The sequence below is a fragment of the Lucilia sericata genome, unplaced genomic scaffold, assembly GCF_015586225.1.
Source record: "Lucilia sericata isolate MDLA Ls3-8-SP2 unplaced genomic scaffold, ASM1558622v1 Contig000031F_arrow, whole genome shotgun sequence".
NCBI lineage: Eukaryota > Metazoa > Arthropoda > Insecta > Diptera > Calliphoridae > Lucilia > Lucilia sericata.
This window is the reverse complement of record NW_023994069.1, coordinates 875364-893966: the sequence shown is the minus strand read 5'-3', so window position 1 is coordinate 893966 and position 18603 is coordinate 875364. Positions and strand designations below refer to the sequence as shown.

General features: G+C 30.7%; 1 protein-coding gene across 2 annotated transcripts in view; it reads left to right on the top strand.

Moving 5' to 3' along the window:
- Positions 1-18603, top strand: part of LOC119611529 (inhibitory POU protein) — a 61452-nt gene that overhangs the window by 8757 nt on the left and 34092 nt on the right. For both annotated transcript variants that reach the window (XM_037967145.1, XM_037967151.1), the window contains exon 2: positions 6591-6647. In XM_037967145.1, coding sequence (XP_037823073.1) covers positions 6591-6647 — 57 coding nt within the window. The remainder of the gene's footprint in view (positions 1-6590; positions 6648-18603) is intronic.

The window sequence follows — 18603 nt, the reverse complement described above, 5'->3', positions numbered from 1 at the left end:
TTTAAAATAACTGTTTAATTACAAACAGTTACATGACATTTTCCATAACACATTTTTATTGCATAAAATTACAGGGAGAAATGAAAATATTATATGTGCGGATGCTAATGTACTGGATTCGCAAGATAATATAATAAAATTTTCAGAAATTGACAAAGAATTGACATTAACTCAAGATATTTTCGGGGTAATTAATGAAATTCCAATGGACCCAGAAGAAGAAATAGATGCAAATATTTTAAACGATTTTTTAAAAACAATATTAATTTTTTTATAGATTGTAGAATATCAAGAAACAGAACATTTGGTGGGGGATATAAATCAGTTTAAAAATGGGGTTGAAAGATTTCGGGTTTGTGACAGGAGAAAAATTAGACAAAAATTATACGTATGTAAATTCACTTTCGGAGGGGGGGTTATACAAGCCAAATTAATTTTTTTTTTTTTTTGATGAAATAGAAAAATTAAATTCACTGTTTTTAAATTTTAATGGAAATTTATTAAACACAAATCCAAATTATATGCATACTTTGCTAAATATGAGTAAATCAAAATTAGACGTAAGCATTGTAAAAAGATTTTTCTTGGGTAGGACATTCTTCCGTGTACGCTATTTAAATAGTAACTTAAAACACAATAAATTTGTAAATGTTAATAAAAAACTGAAGAAAATTATAACTTAATAAACATTATTTTTACTTCACTTTACTTGTTTGTTTTAATTATTGAGAAAATGTATATACTAGGCTTCGTTTCAAAAAATAAAATGTTTCCCGTTTTTGTGATATCACAACTTTTTAGAAGGTTTTTGTATCAGTAATTAGTATGCTGTAATAATTTTTTCAAAATTCCAACTCCTTCCTCTACATATCTGAGGCGGAAACCACTGATTTTGAGCGACATTTTTTACAGAGTAGAAACTGTAGAATTTGTAGGAAATCATGCTTTAATAATTGATTTTATAGGAAAAATCAATAAGAATGAGCTTAATTTCACACTTTTATAATGCTTCAAAAGTGCATTTAGTATTATCCAAAGATGCACTTTTTTCAAAATTTCAAAAAATTTTGTTCTTTGTGCATAACCAAAGTATGCTTTTTGCTGAGACAAATGGTGCAAAAACAAAAAATTTATCATTAACCCTTTAGATGTGATGAGACTTTAAATTTTCAGATTTTAAACTTTACAATGCTATATTTCGAAAACCACGAAAGTTATAAGACCCAAAATTTGTCTTTATACAAGTTATATATGGAACGTTAATTGAATGGAGTTTTATTAAATTCGGAGATGATGATGAAAAACACCATTGTTTGATGGGAAATTATTAAACCACAAGCCAACATTATAACCATCATAACTCCTAAAGGGATTACAATAAATTAAAAATTTTAACACTATTTTTTTAAGGGCATTGAATATTTTATTTACGAATGATAAAATCAGTTTTTTTTTTAATTGCAGTTTTTCTTTTGCTCTTATGCATTTATAGTGCATCTAAATTCTGTCAAATTAAGTTTATATATCTTAAATTTTCCTGTAGAATAGTATACTAAAGTCAGATTTGAAATATGTACAGCAGTTTTCGGACTATAAAAAAATGTCGCCCAAAATCGGTATTTTGGCCGCAGATATGCAGATGAAGGAGTTGAAATTTTAACAAAATAATTACGCCAATATTAGCGCTGTTCCAAAAACTGTCATAAAAGGTATGATATTACAATTTCAAAAATATTGCGTGAAGCCTAGTATATACATATGTACATATGTAATAGTATCATTCTACATAATATCATTGGGTATTTTTATTTTTTTTTCCGAACTACACATATGCATTAAAAAATATCGTTTATTATTTTATACCCTTTTTTAATGTGGCAACGCTATTTTGAATATGTACAAATAAAATAAACTTCATACATCTCGTTAATTGTCAAAAAATAAAATTGAAACAACCTTCTATATTTTTTAAATCATGGCTACTACTCCATTTGTAGTTTATGTTTTATTTAGAACTATTTCTACTGCTACTCTTTTATTACTACTGCTATATTTTGAGATTTACTTTTGTATAAGTAGCAATACAAATGCTACTGCTACAACTTCAGACAATTGTTTGGAGCAGTAGTTAAAGCAATAATATAATACTTGGTAGCAACGTAGTTTTTCTAACACTGGTAATGGGCATTAAAGTCATTTTTTGGAGGGGACCATATATTATATACCGATCCTCATAAATTTGGTAGGGAGAATTTTGCTCATATTAAACTTATTTATGTTGAATTTCATCGCTATACTCGCATTTTTAAAACAGTTATGACTGTGCGAAAACGTGGCCCATTTTCAATACCAAACAAACCTTTCATATAAGAAATATTTCAACTCTCTAGCTCATTCCGTTCGTACTCAATCGTGTTTTCAACAGACAGGCGGACAGACATGGCTAGATCGTCTTAGAATTTAATAAGGACCCAGAATATATATATAATTTTGTGGGTCTATGATCAATATTTCGATGTGTTACAAACGGAATGACAAAATCAATATACCCCTCATCTTTTTTAATGGTGGGTATAACAACTTACCCATTTACATCAAACCAAAAATAAAAACTATTTACAAAAATAAAAACTATGACAAATAAAAAATTTACATCCCAATTTATTTAATTTATGTAATAATTTTTGTCTGTTTCAGATATAAAAGCAAATAAAAATTTTTTCACTTTGAATTTTTTCTTTTCTCTTAACGTTACTTTACTATGTTTCAAAAAATATTTTAAGGTGTTGGAAATTGATTTCGGGAACCTTTCTTATTTTATTTGCTGTTTGGAAAATAGGCTGCAAAATTGAGTTTTTAAATTTTATTATTTTTTATAACTATTATATTATTTTGAATGTGTATATTGAAGAACTTTTATTTATATTGGTTAAATATCTTAGAAAAATTCCTAAAATTATAAAATTGCATTTTTGCAAATAATTAACGAGTTACAAAATACTATGAATTTCTAAACGTTTGAGATATTTGTCTAAAACTCTGTAAACGCAATCGACTTCTTGGATTTGTGAAAGAAGAATTTCTGAAAAATACATACATTCGACCTGTAAATAGTCTGACAAAAACTTTAAAATTGCTGTGGACACCATATCGTACATATCGTCACATGAAATCCAAAAGGCCCTAAGTTACACAAAAATCAAAATCGACTTTTTGATTGATTATGATACACCGTATCAAAATACAAGTTCCTGCTAAATTTTACACTCCTACAATTAAAATTAACGTTCCCATCAACGAAATTCTAAAAGATTATGTTCTAAAACTACCTTAAAATTCATGAAAATTTTAAAATTCATTTGAATTTTTAACTTCGAAACTATAAAATTTTATAAGTTGGCATCAAATTTGTCAATAAAAATAAGCTTGACTTGAGAAAATTTTGAAAGTAGCCCCGTTTAAGAGGAAGTTGCCGAAACTTTAGTTGAGAAACTTAAGCCTTTTGCAAATTTAATTCTCGAAGAAGTCTCTTCCTGTGCTAGAAAGGGGAAAATTATATTTTTTTATTAGTACTTTCCACAAATGAAGAATTTATTCCACATTTTGTACTTTTTCGTTCTTCAAATGATAACACCGTCCGACAAAAAGAGAAAAATTCGTTAGGCACGAACCGGATAATATACTTCTGGAATTATAAATTTAATGGAGAAAAACTGCTATTTTTGTTTTTTCATTTCGTGATCCTGAGTCCTTTTTAAAGGACTTCACAGATTTAAAAAGTACATATTTCAAAAATACTTTAAAATACATACATCTACTGATCAAACAATGTCAAATTTGATTTCAAGCGAACAAGAAAAGTTGGAAAATATTTTGTATTATTTTTATTTTATACTGTCAGGATAAAGTATGATGACACGATATTGCATATATTCCAATTATTTGCTGTTAAAATCAAAAAGTATATTCACTTCAAAGTCGTGTCGCCACCAGTTAACATAGTCCTATCGTCCGAAATATTCGTAACTTCTGTTAAATTCGTTTTGAGGACTGATGCACGGTGAAATCTGTAATTCGGGATAAGTTCGGTGCTTTAGCCGAAGTCAACAGATACCCCACAGAGGAGTGACTGTGGGACTAAGCGTTGGAAATGAGTTGGTGTTAAGTGTATATGATACAGAATGAATATAGGAGTATACAAATCTTACGCGCCCGAATACCTAGAGTGAGTGTGTAGGATGTTGTTCTCTATGAGTGTGTCGATTGAGTGAGTGTGCTGGGTTGAAATGTGATTAATGAAAGGTATCTTATATATACATTGAATTGAATTTTCCTTTCTTGTCCGGGTATGTTCAGGGAAAATTCTGTTCATACTAGATTTGCTACAGTGTGTTCTCTGTGCGTAAGAACAAAGTCCTAGGCTTATTTGATGGATTCGTGTTTCGGACTACCGAGTACGTGTCTAGGTGCTGTTGCCGACTCAACAGAGGCCATCCCATCTGCGTGGTTAGAAACGGAAGTGATGTGTTTGCATCTCGAAAGTTAAGCAACGCGGCAGCAATGGTCAGAGATTAGATAGCTCGATTACTTAAGCAAAGTACTTGTACATGGATCGGCAGAACCATGTACAAAAATTGCCACCCGCGTGTAAGATACATAAAGGGGAGTTCGTTACAAAAGCTCACCCTGTGAGTGAAATAGACCAACTCGGCAGGTGTTCACGTAAAGCACTTCGACTTCTATTTACGGGAACTAAAATATCAAAATATTGAAACTGGTTTGTGATACAAATTTTTTATTGTCATTTTCGCAATAAGCGCATCAAATAATACTAGGATTAGTTAAAATTATTTAAAAAGTTGTTTCATCGTTGGTTCGGTATTTTTCATACACTGCTCGTTAATCGATTCAAAACTATTTTAAAATATATTTTTATAAAATAAATAATGTCAATGTAAAGAGCCGCACATGGTTCACGTGCGGTAGTTTATTTTGTCTAATGTCTGTACCTATTACTTTTTAATTCAAATAATTATACCGTGATCTATGATAATGTTTTGAACATTGAAACTTTTATGAGGAGTCTGCCTACAACTGCAGCTAAACACATAATTGCGATAGTTTTTAGTCACTAAATCGTAACATGTTTTTAATAAACTACACCACTTTAGTGAGTGGGTATATTGGGTTTGTGCTGATTTTGGTAATGCACAATAATATTGGTCTTATATTCGACTTTAAGCGTACCAATCGTATACTTAATATAGTCGTCCGATTATAATTTCTCATTTGTTTTCCTGTATATCTTCTAAAATAATTACTTTATTTCTGAGTGTATTGATGTATACACTGGTAGCTCTTCTACACATTATTTTGTATATGCAATTCACGCCCAACTGCCATCAGTTGGTCTGATTGTACTTTCTACTATCGGTTTATTATTTTCAGCTGTCTTACCAATAGGTTAAATGTACATAATTTCGAATTTTAGATTCTTAATTGTATCAGATAGCTTCCGTATTTTTGTAATTTTCTTCTATATATATTTATTTAGAGAAATTTATCAATTTCTACATTAATTTCTGATACATTCCAGTAACAGTATGCACCCTTCCATTAGAACAGATATACATATCTCTGCAATCTGAAGAAGTTTGGGAAATTTTAATTAGTGTATTTTTCAATATAATTCTTTTAAAGTTCTTAAAATACCATACATACATACATATGTATATTTGTATGTAAGTACGTACAATTGTAACATTTTAACCCCACTTTCGTTAAAAAGCTACACGATTTATTTGGCCATTTATTAAAGAAAACACATTTGAACAAGTGAGTGAGGGTGATTACAATAATTACAACTTTATTTTGAAATTGTTGAAAAACAAAACCAAAAAAAAAAAAAAAAAAAAAAAACAACAAATTACATCATTAAAAGTTGTTGTCTTGTTGGGCAACAAAGTGAATTTTTATATTTATAATAGGTAATTTTTCTAAATACAAAACAACCAAAAAGAAAAAATACAACCATGTATGAGTATGAATTTATTATAAAAGTTTTTTCTCTATTTCCCTTTCCTTTGGTCATATTCTAAGTACAAAAACGACTGACTATACCTAACTCAGTTGTTGTTATTGTACAATTCAATGTCAAGGTCTTATTCTCATTTATCTTAATTTTGAAGAATGAAAGAAAAAAAAACAAAAATAATAAAAAACAATTAATTAACAAACAAAATTGTGGTAATTTTTTTCTCCAAGAAAAAAATGAAAAAAATTTATTCTATAGGATGAGTAAGAGTATGTTTGTTTTGGAAAATGTAAATGATTTGTTGTTCTAATTTTATTTTTCTTATTTATTTGTGTGTGTATGTATACACTGATTAAATTAAAGAAAAGCTAAAAGGAAATCGATTTATGTTCATGTATGTGTAAATATACACATACATACATATACTCATGTTGGCAAAATTTGCAATTTTAAAGACAAAAAAAAACACAAAAATTTATTATTTATTACGTTTTGTATTGTTTCGTTTATTCAACTGTTTACCTCTTTCTGTATATTATTCCTTCCATCTTTTCAGACTCGTTTGTTAGAAGATGCATCCCTTTTATGCAATTCATGGTCAGCACGCCAGAATGTAAGTTAAGACAAGAAATGTTTTCTTTTTTTAAACTATAAAAATACATAAAAAACAACATAAAAAGGAGCTTTTACTCTTGTTGTTTTGTTTGTTTCTGTTCGGTTTGCTGCTGATGTTTTAAGCAGAACTCATTAAAAATTAATTTAAAAAATACATGCATGAGTGTGTATATATTTTTATGATACATACACGAATATGAAGTGTAAAAACACGTAAATATGTACCCTGCGGCTCAAAATGTTACAATTGTCAACTTTACATACATAGCTGCATATACAGTGAAAGCTCTTTCCGTAGGCAAACATTAACCATCGCCAGAGTTTTTTTCGGTCATGTGAGAATACCAACATTGTATATGTAGATTATTTTAATTAAGATACCTTGAAATTCGGTAGTATTATCCTTCATGTTCCGAACCCGTGTCCTGTTAATGTTTAACTAAGGTGTTTTCGAGGAGACACATTAACGATGACAGGAAATTTAATGGTGTCACTTTTAATCACAGCACCGAACTTATCCCGAAATATAGATTTCACCGTATATCAGTATTTTAACGGGACTTCTCCAATAACCGGAACAGGACTATGTCCGATACTCTGCTCTACGGGCTACCGGTTCCTATGGTATCACATAAAATATAGGGTCTGTGGTTAGAACCCAAGTCAAATCATTCCACAGTCACTTCTTGAGGGGCATCTGTTGTCTTTTAGGCAACTGTACTAAACTTATCCCGAAATATAGATTTCACCTTGTATTAAGTTTTTAACCAGCATTCTTTTCCCACGATTTTCGGTTCAAACCAATCAACAGTAAGGTACCCGGACCCTTACGGCTAGCTGATCCCGTGTTACCAAATAAGATAGGTTCTCTGGTTTGACATTAGTTCAAATTATTCCAAGGAAAGGTCGAGGATACATTTGACCTCTTTGACCCTGATTGCATTCACAGCAAGATGGGGAAGAGGTAACATGACCCTGGAAGGAAAATGAGTGTTTTGCATTTATATTCTTGCTAAAGTTATGCATCCAAAAATATAACAAATGCATATCGTCCAAAAGTTGCACATTGCTGATTCCATTGTGATACCCTACCAGTTTCAGAAATTTATACTTAGGTACTATGCTTCCTTATTAAGCCAGTCGATTCCACTTAAGAATATGCTTAACATTTATCCTAGATGTGCCTTCGCTTCCACTTGATTATGACAATTTCCACTGGGCACATTATATCACAACCATAACCTCCATACCAAGAAAGGTGAGGTTCTTACCCAATTAAGGCAGAAAGCAGAAAAAATAACGGAATGCGTAAATTGGATTAGAATAAATATGGCTCCAAAAGGGCTTAACATATTTACCGAAAGCCAGAAGGCAATTAGGCGATATCAGGTGATAATGTTAAATCTAAAACCATATAGGATTGTAAAAAAGATGTAAGCGAATACTCTCTCAGAGCTAAAGATCACATCATAGGGGTACCAGGCCACTCGGTAGTAGTCGGCAAAGGAAAAGCGAATGTAATAGATTTATAGGGAAGGGAACTCGAGGTAGTTAACCTGACGAACGCAGAACCATTTGACGCAACGAGGGCAGAATTAAAATTATGGGCCAGGGAAACCCATAAGGCCTCTTGGAATAATGAAACCATGACGAGAAGCCTCCTCAAAATGAACAAGTCTAAGGTTAGTATGATGGTACGTATTCTGAGTGGACTCGCAGGATTACGGGCACACCTATACAAAATTGGACGGGCGGATTCAGGCGAATGTAGAGCATGTAAAGAGGACACTGAAACTCTGGAGCACTTTCTGTCAGGCTTTCAGCGAAATTCGATCCAAATATCTTGGAAGTGATATCATTCCGGATATAATATCACTCACGAACACTGATTGGAAAATTCTTAGGAATTACGTCCAGGATACAGAGTTTCTGAACATCAGACGATAATACATTTAGTGAATACTATATAAGGTTTTTTTATTTTTACCAACAAACATTTTGCTTAAAAAGGAGCTCACAACAGGCCCGATAGTGACCTAGTATTTCTTCGGATTTGATATAGATACATCCTCCTATCAACCTAACCTAGCCAATTGAAGTGTGAGAATAGGTTAAGATCGTTGCGACCCTAAGGCCTCTAATCATTCTCTTTACCAGATAAGATTATTTTAATATCTCAATAAAGAAACCAATTAAGCTAGATGGTAATTAGTTTAACATTGTTAGCAGTGCTTTTATTGATTGTGTTTACAGTAAATCTATAAAACAAAACAAAAATATAAATGTTTGAAAAGCGTCGATAAACCTTAAGTTATAGGTTAAAAACTGACTTTTGTAAACTTTGACGCCAATATCTCGCTTAGTATACATGGAATTAATGGAGACTTTTGGCGCCTAACTAAGACGAAGCCCTGTGCCAATTTTCATTTAGCTATCTAAAATTTTCCAGTGTGCTGATTTCTTGGGCTAGAGTACATGATAGATTAGTTTTGGACCAGTCCTTTGAGTAGTACTCTTTACACGTGTGTGCGGAGTATTCCTAATTTTTGCATAGGTTTTAGGCGTGCACACTTTTCAATTTTTTCAAAACATTTTTTTGGAAATTGCTGGTTTACTGTTAACAAATTTCAAACTTTGTTTATATTTTTACATTTTTAATAAAAAAAATCTGCATACAATTTCGTGTCAAATGACCCAACTCAAAAAATCGATTTGGATGCAATTTGTACCAAAAATTGCCCAAAGGAGTTTATATAGCTATATCTTCAATGTTTTTATACCCTCCACCACCATCAGTGGTGATAGAGGGTATATATAACTTTGTCATTCCGTGTGTAACAACAAGAAATATTCATCTGAGACCCACCAAAGTATATATATTCTTGGACCTTATGAAATTCTGAGTCCATTTAGCTATGTCCGTCTGTCCGTCCGTCTGTCTGTCTGTATAAAACATTCTCACGTTAACACGAAGCAACAAAAATTAACGAAATTCACCCAAAATATTTATTATTGTCCTAGGCAGTTTGGTATTGAAAATGAGCAAAATCGGTTCACACCGGGAAAAGTTAAGAATCGAATTTTAAACAACCTCGAAAAAATAAGCATTTTTTACACATTCTGATGTAATTTTCTCGAAAACTATGAAAGATAATTCAATGAAAATCAGCATACATTCGTTTCTACACAAGAGCTTGACTCCTGCTAAAAATTGTCAGAATCGGTCCACAATTTCATATACCCCCCATACAAAAGTACATATTCCCGGAAAATGGGTTTTTGTTAATAACTTCCGTCACAATGTCGAAATCTTTACAAAATTTTACAAATTAAAATCTTATGTCAATAGAATTTATTCAGAGAAAAAAATTTCTGGGTCGGTCCATAATTGGTCATAGCTCCCATACAAGGTCCCCTCCCGAAAATAACTTAAACGCAAATATTTCATTTCTAAATCAAGTTATCTATATAAAATTTGGTACAAGTATTGCCCTCACATACAGAAGTATTACTGTGAAATTTTTTTTCCATCGGTCCATAATTGGTCATAGCTCCCATACAAGGTCCCCTCCCGAAAATCACTTAAACGCGCATAACTCACTACTAACATAAGACATCCATATAAAATTTGGTACAAGTATTGCTCAAATGCACAGAAATATTACTGTGAAATTTTTTTCCGATCGTCATAGCTCGCATACAAGGTCCCTTCCAGAAAATCACTTAAACGCGCATAACTCATTACTAAATTAAGTTATCCATATAAAATTGGTACAAGTATTGCTCATATGCACAGAAATATTACTGTAAAATTTTTTTCCTATCGGTACATCCTTGGTCATAGCTCCCATGCAAGGTTCCCTCCCGAAAATCACATAAACGCACATAACTCATTACAAAATATTGATATCCATACATTTAGCACAAATATTGCTCTTATATACATAAATTACACTATAAAATTTTTTTACGATCGGTCCATACTTGGTCATAGCTCTCATACTAGGCCCCCTCCAGAAAATTACTTAAATGTACAATATTCATTACCAAATAATGATATAGATACAGAATTTTGAAATTTTGCTTTTATATACACAATTGGTCATAGCTCCCATACAAGGTCCTCTTTCGAAATCCCTTAAATGCACATTACTCATTACCAAATAAAGCTATTGATACAAAAATTCTATTTCAAGATGTTTGCACGATCGGTTCATAACACACATTACTTATTACTAAATTACGATATAGATACAAAATTTTACTGAAATATAGCTTTCATGTCCAGAATTTTTGCTTAAAGAATTTTTTACGATCGGTCTATAATTGGTCATATCTCCCATACTAGGACCTGCCCCTAAAACCGTATTTAACTAGTTGCATTATCAATTTGTGTAGAACAAAATTATATATATATTTTGAAATCCTTAAATCTTTCACGTATGCATATACATGCAAATTAATAAAAATCGCCTTCAATAAATCTTGGAATTGTAATAGATTTGAGCTGTTTGAATCTAGGGATTTTTCTATTTAAGATATGATAAAACTTATTTCTACAAATATTTGATCAATTAGAAAAGTATTAATATAAAAGTAGCTGGTGGAGGGTATTTAAGATTCGGCTCAGCCGAATATAGCACTCTAACTTGTTTTTTTTTCAAATTTATTTTTTTGGGTTGGGTCACTTGACACGAAATTGCCTATATACATACATATGTATGTACATTAGGGATATAACTATTGAAAATTTTTCAAATATGTTAAAAACATTCATTCACCAAATGTCTGTCCGTCTGTTTATCAAAATTAGTTTTTTGGAGACCCCATAAAACCAGTAAAATCTGTAAGTATCCAAGATATGATTAAAACAAATATCACCAACAAATTACAACTCGTTTGGTGCGGGAATGTTGAGTTTCTTATTATTTTAGATCATTGGCGGCCAAACATGCCCCTGCGGGCATTGTGTTCATGTTCACTCATACACATGCAATACGAATGTTCTCAGCAACAAAACAAACTATACACAAAACAAAAACAATTTAATTTAGTTGCTCTCTTTATGAAATGATACACAGATAATATTTTCAAAAGCCGTTACAAATAAATGTTTGTATAAATACTTTTGATAGATAGATTTATTATGTAAATAATTATTTACAATTATATTTGTATCGTCGTTTATTCAAGCAATTAATCGCATTCATTCCCACTGTTGTTCATTTATAATACAAATGATATGAATAACATAAATAAGTACAAACATATAATTTTTTTCAGTGCAAAGCACACATATTTTCATTTATGTTCTCTTTCATATTTTACACTACAACATATGCATTTTAAAAACTCTCTTTCTGGCCACCAATGTTTTAGATGAACTTTTTTGTATGTGATGTTTTTGATTCCAAGTGATATAAAAGAATTGTTTTTATTACTTATACAATATTGGAGATATTGTTTTGGTAAACAATATCTCCAAAATGTGTTATATCCGTAATGCACATAAAATGTGTTATATCCGCAATGCACAAACGGCTGGACCGACTTTTTTCAAATTTGGAACATAGTTAGATCTATACCTGGAGGGTATAGCTATATTGTTTTTCAAAACTTGGTGTAGAAGGGGGGTAAAATGAGGGAAAAACGGGCGAAATTAGTAATTTTGAGCGTAAATACTAATTATTGTCTATACTTAAGCTACTACTATGATATTTATAGTGTCAGAAATATGTATATACATATATTTCGAAGGCCCACCCTTAGTTGGGAACGGGTAAAAAATGAAATTTTGTTTTTGCTGTATAAAATGTTCTATAGACATATAATTTTAAATAGTTATATTTTTTAATGGAACAAAGGACAAAAGGACTGAAATGATGCAAAATTTATTTAAAGTCAATGAAAATTCTTTATCCTAAGATAAATTTATTTTAGTTTTCACAAACTAAATAGTAATAAAATTGTAATTTTGGAATTTTTCGTGATTTCTCTTTCTATTGATCTAAAGCAAATAAATTTCAGTTGTAGCTTTAAAAATTGGCAACAAATTTATTTGTGAAGTATTTTCCAAAAATCTCTTAGTAAGAGGTAAAAAGAATATTTTTTTTTTATTTCGTAAATGTTATGGAAGTTGTTTTAAGTCAACGAAATTTAAAACCCCGGGCAACGCCGCACAGTGGTATAGGAAAAAAAAAAGAGGGAAATAATTCGGTAACTTCTAAACGGTTAATCCGATTTTAATGAAATTTGGTATGCACAAAAAGGAGGTGTTGTCGAGTTTAGGTTTTGAATTTGGACCTTATAGGCCAACCAGGGGCCCGGCGGGGGGTCCTCAAATTAGGACACCTCGGCTATGTTAAATTTTTAAAACGATCTTATTTCTTCATTTGAGTTCCGATTTAAAAAAAATTTCGTATATAGAATCTTCTCATCGAGCACTATAAAAAATGTCGTCGTAGCAGTAAATTATCTCTTATAGTTTAGGAGATATTCGCATTTGAAAATTAAAATTTTAAAATTTTTACCGTCCTTACTTTAGTTTTTTGATAATAGCGGGTCCAAATATTCCCGATTTTCGCCATTTCTTTTTTTATTCGCTTAACAACAAGTTTGTATATCAAGCAGTGAAAGAATTATGTAAAAATCATGACTGAGTCCAAAGTTATAGGCATTTAAAAAATTAAAAAAAGGCGATTTTTTGCCATTTTTTTGGGAAAAAAGTATCTTTTTCTTTTTAAGTTATCTAAAAAGTTTCTAAGAAGATGTATATAGAATTTATACTTTTTGAAAAGCTGACTTTACATAAAATACGATAAATGAAACAAAACCTAAAAATTTTTGATACCGAGGGGACCAGGTCCATCCAAAAAACCCTATTTTTTTATAGAAAATTCAATTTTGAGCAAAAATTCTCAAATCGCATAGTCGATATCAAATTATAGTGACCTGTTTTATATGACCCAATATGTTCTTAATCATTTTGTAACGGGTTTCGATAACCCCGCCCCTGGTATGGATATAATAGGCAAAAAACCAAAAAATCCCATTTTTGGGATTTTTTAAAACTTTTTTGGGAATTCCGGGATTTCTAATAAGAAAATTCGAAATTTTTATTTAATTTTGGATTTTGAGTAAAAAAATCTACCTAACTGTAAAATTTCATCAAAAAATATTCATAAATAAAATTTTTATTGCAATTTGAAAAATTTGTATCTTCGCAAAAACTGAATAAAAAACATTTTTTAATTTTTTTTAAAAAAGTATTCCGCGAATTTTTTAATTTTCAAAAATTATATACAGTTTTGAAAAATAGACAAAATTACCTTTCCATTGATATATAACATGCCTACCTAATGTTTTTTAAGTGACAAATTAATTAGGGAAAACTCAACATCTTTTAGAGAATTTACCTAGTACTATTATTTTCATCCATACATTTGTTAGGCATGTTTTACTACCTAAATTTTTATGAATTTTTACAGCCACTTTTTACGATTAATCTTTTATTCTTTATCCCTAAAAAAAATTAACAAGTATTTATTTTATATAAAAATAGTCTTTATTTATTTTTTTTTTTATAAATTAATATAATTTTGTAAAATAATCGGTATCACAGTAGTCCATATCTAAAAGATAAAGTAAATCTTTAAATTCATGAATATTTTCAAATGCTAACGTTTTGTAGCAAATCCAACGTTTCCTTATAGTAGATAAAACAGGATCAGAAGATAGAATCAGATTATTAAAAATATCTTCATTTTGAGACTGCCTAGAACACTTCCTTGAGCTAAACTGATGAATATGCTTAAAGTCTCTATTCCTCGATTCTTGGGGTTCTTCTGTAAGCTCTCCTAAAGGCAGAATATTATGTTCTATGATGACCTTTCCATGACATAATATCTTGTGAACTGTAGGTGTCATTTCTTTCCAGGGATATAATTCCAAAAGTAATTTAGAAACTTTTGTAGAATACTCTCCAAATTTTGTTGCGTTCACTTTATGCTTGCTATTTATCGCCATTAGAATAATATTGACCTTTTGCAGTAAATCCATACTAATTCCGGTTATTTCGGAAGTAGTTTCAAAATGTTTAAAAAAACGTCTAGCGGTATTACCATCGTTTGTGCTTCCATATCCTGTGAGTGGTTTATCAATATTTAATCCCATCCGCTTTTTAAATTCCTCTTGAATTCTTCGTTTCTCACTGGCTCTCATTTCCATTAACTCCTTATTGTTATTTGCACTTTTGTTTGCATTTTCCGGTATGCTTCTGTACTTTAAATCATATGCTAAATGTAGAAAATGTTCCAGAAATCGTATGCGAGCATGTAGGGGGGATATTCCAAATTGTAATGTTTCCTCATTTATTGATCTTTGCTTGGAAATATTCGAAAATTCTGATTTTTTATCACCACATATGTAGCAGTACCAAGTAGATGATGTTCCTGTAATGGCATTTCCAACTTTCCCATCAATCATTGTAAGTTTTAAATCATAGGACATGTTAAACGAATAATTTTCTATTTCGATTGTTATAGGTTCCAAGTTTTTAATTTCTGCTTCAATACGATTTATCAAATCTTGCGTTGTTGTTTTGGATTCCTTTATATACTCAAAGCTTATTGGCCTACAAAAAGCTTTGGATCCTGGAGTCGAATTCTTCCAAATATCATCGAAACTGGTTGATGGAGAATCGCTGTCAGCATACTTTCGAATTCTTAATGGAACTAGCGATGCCATAAATACACTTTTATACTCGGAAGATGATTCACTTGTGTTGATTTGTTTATATTACGAGAGTGCTGATAATCCATCACATCCCCACTTACAAATGAGTTGAAGATCACAAGAATTTATTTTTTTTAGTTGGTCTGAAGAAAAGTCAGAAGCAATCCTTAAAGCAGTATTTTCGAGTAGAGCGCCGAGTCCAATAACAGCCTTCCGATCAGTTATTTCAATAGGAGGTGGTATAATGCTTTTCTTCTTTTCATTTATTTTGTCATATGATGGTAAAACATCCACTCCTTTTTCAGATAGCGCCTTTCTTAACGTTATGTAGTTATCACGACTTAATCCCAGCTGCAACATAAGCGCAATAGCTTCTTCCTCAGTGAACGTTGTATCAGATGATGGTGTGGGTATACTCTTTACAATTCTTTTCAGTCGTCTTGGTGATGCGGTTGGAAGAATATTTGCAATTTTTATGGCATCCAAAGGCTGTTTTTCTTTTCTTAACATTGCTTTAAAAGTGTCCGAAACTTCTTCGTTAGATAAGGTTTCTAGTGAAGTTGATAACCTTTTCCTCTTAGATTTTGAGCTCAAATCCTCATACTGCTTACAGGGAGCACCAACAGTTGATACGCAAATAGCAACTTCTACACATTCATCCAGCCAATCAGAAAATTTCGATCGAAATTTAGCAATGGAATACCGAACACTCTTCAGTTTTATATCAACTGATTTTATAAAATTTTCAATTTTACATATATCAGTTTTATCCACTTTATTTTTATGTGCAGTTTCAATATATTTCAATAAGAAGTTCACTTTATCTTGAAAAGGAGCTGAAGAGTGTTCAAATAAAATGGAGCACAAATCATTTTTTTTTAGTACGATCGGCATGGTTAGAAAATTACAAATAATTACAAACAGATATAAACCTGTCTTATATATTAATTACAGGTACTTAAATTAAATTATTTTTTAAAGGGTTATGATATTCTACCTAATATGTCTAACGTATCCTTATGTAATGAATTTTTCCTCAATAGGTCACTTTAATAAGCTACCTATTAAAGTGACCTATAGGGGTAAAAATCATTACAGTTTAAAAAATAATACCTGAAAATTTTTTAATATATGTAACAAATTTAAGAGTTAACGTTATGGATGAAAATAATAGTGCTAGGTAAATTTTCTAAAAGATGTTGAGTTTTCCCTAATTAATTTGTCACTTAAAAAACATTAGGTAGGCATGTTATATATCAATGGAAAGGTAATTTTGTCTATTTTTCAAAACTGTATATAATTTTTGAAAATTAAAAAATTCGCGGAATACTTTTTTTAAAAAAATTAAAAAATGTTTTTTATTCAGTTTTTTGCGCAGATACAAATTTTTCAAATTGCAATAAAAATTTTATTTATGAATATTTTTTGATGAAATTTTACAGTTAGGTAGATTTTTTTACTCAAAATCTAAAATTAAATAAAAAGTTCGAATTTTCTTATTAGAAATCCCGGAATTCCCAAAAAAGTTTTAAAAAATCCCAAAAATGGGATTTTTTGGTTTTTTGCCTATTATATCCATACCAGGGGCGGGGTTATCGAAACCCGTTACAAAATGATTAAGAACATATTGGGTCATATAAAACAGGTCACTATAATTTGATATCGACTATGCGATTTGAGAATTTTTGCTCAAAATTGAATTTTCTATAAAAAAATAGGGTTTTTTGGATGGACCTGGTCCCCTCGGTATCAAAAATTTTTAGGTTTTGTTTCATTTATCGTATTTTATGTAAAGTCAGCTTTTCAAAAAGTATAAATTCTATATACATCTTCTTAGAAACTTTTTAGATAACTTAAAAAGAAAAAGATACTTTTTTCCCAAAAAAATGGCAAAAAATCGCCTTTTTTTAATTTTTTAAATTAAAATGCCTATAACTTTGGACTCAGTCATGATTTTTACATAATTCTTTCACTGCTTGATATATAAACTTGTTGTTAAGCGAATAAAAAAAGAAATGGCGAAAATCGGGAATATTTGGACCCGCTATTATCAAAAAACTAAAGTAAGAACGGTAAAAATTTTAAAATTTTAATTTTCAAATGCGAATATCTCCTAAACTATAAGAGATAATTTACTGCTATGACGACATTTTTTATAGTGCTCGATGAGGAGATTCTATATACGAAATTTTTTTTAAATCGGAACTCAAATGAAGAAATAGGATCGTTTTAAAAATTTAACATAGCCGAGGTGTCCTAATTTGAGGACCCCCCGCCGGGCCCCTGGTTGGCCTATAAGGTCCAAATTCAAAACCTAAACTCGACAACACCTCCTCTTTGTGCATACCAAATTTCATTAAAATCGGATTAACCGTTTAGAAGTTACCGAATTATTTCCCTCTTTTTTTTTCCTATACCACTGTGCGCCGGTTACAAAAATCTAGTTATTTATAAATAAAAGTGTTAATTAAATTAAAAGAAATAATATACAGTGCTGGCTCGATTTGCGCAACTAACTTTTATTGCAATTGGCCGATTTGTGCAACAGCCTTTTTTTAACATTGCAGTCTTTATAGGCAGCAACTTTTTTCTTTTTTTAACCAGAAACTTCATTTAAAATTGATGAGTTTATGACTTAAAACTCATTTCAAGTGAATGTTTTTATTAAAAATTAAATAAGAAATTAGTCTTCGCTTATTGCAACATTTCGAAAATTGTAAAAATCCCAATTTCCTTTCGGTTGCGCAAATCGAGCCGGCAATATATTTGCAAAAAGTCAATTTACAACATTTTTTTAAATAAAAAAAAATCTCTCATGATTTGGAAGCCCCGGTAGGCTAGTTGGTAGTGTGCTAGCTTAGAGGAATTTGTGGAAGATAGAAGGCTATAGAAATATCATTCTTCTTTATTCTCTCTCATTCAAAATCAAAAAGTTGCGCAACTGATGCAGTGTGTGAACCGTGTCTTATCAGCCTGGGGGTTGTGAGTTCGATTCCCACCAGAGACACTAGTATGCTTCACTTTTTTGTTTGTAGTCATAATGTCCATGTCCCAAAAGCTTCGCATGATACAAACAGTCGCTATATCAAAAAAAGCTAAATTTCACAAAGTTGGTATTCGAGATACCGCTAAACCTTTCGGTTTAGAATCGAACCAGATAGGAAGAATATTTTGTGCTTTACAAACATCAGCACAAATGCATGATAGGGATGTATAGGATA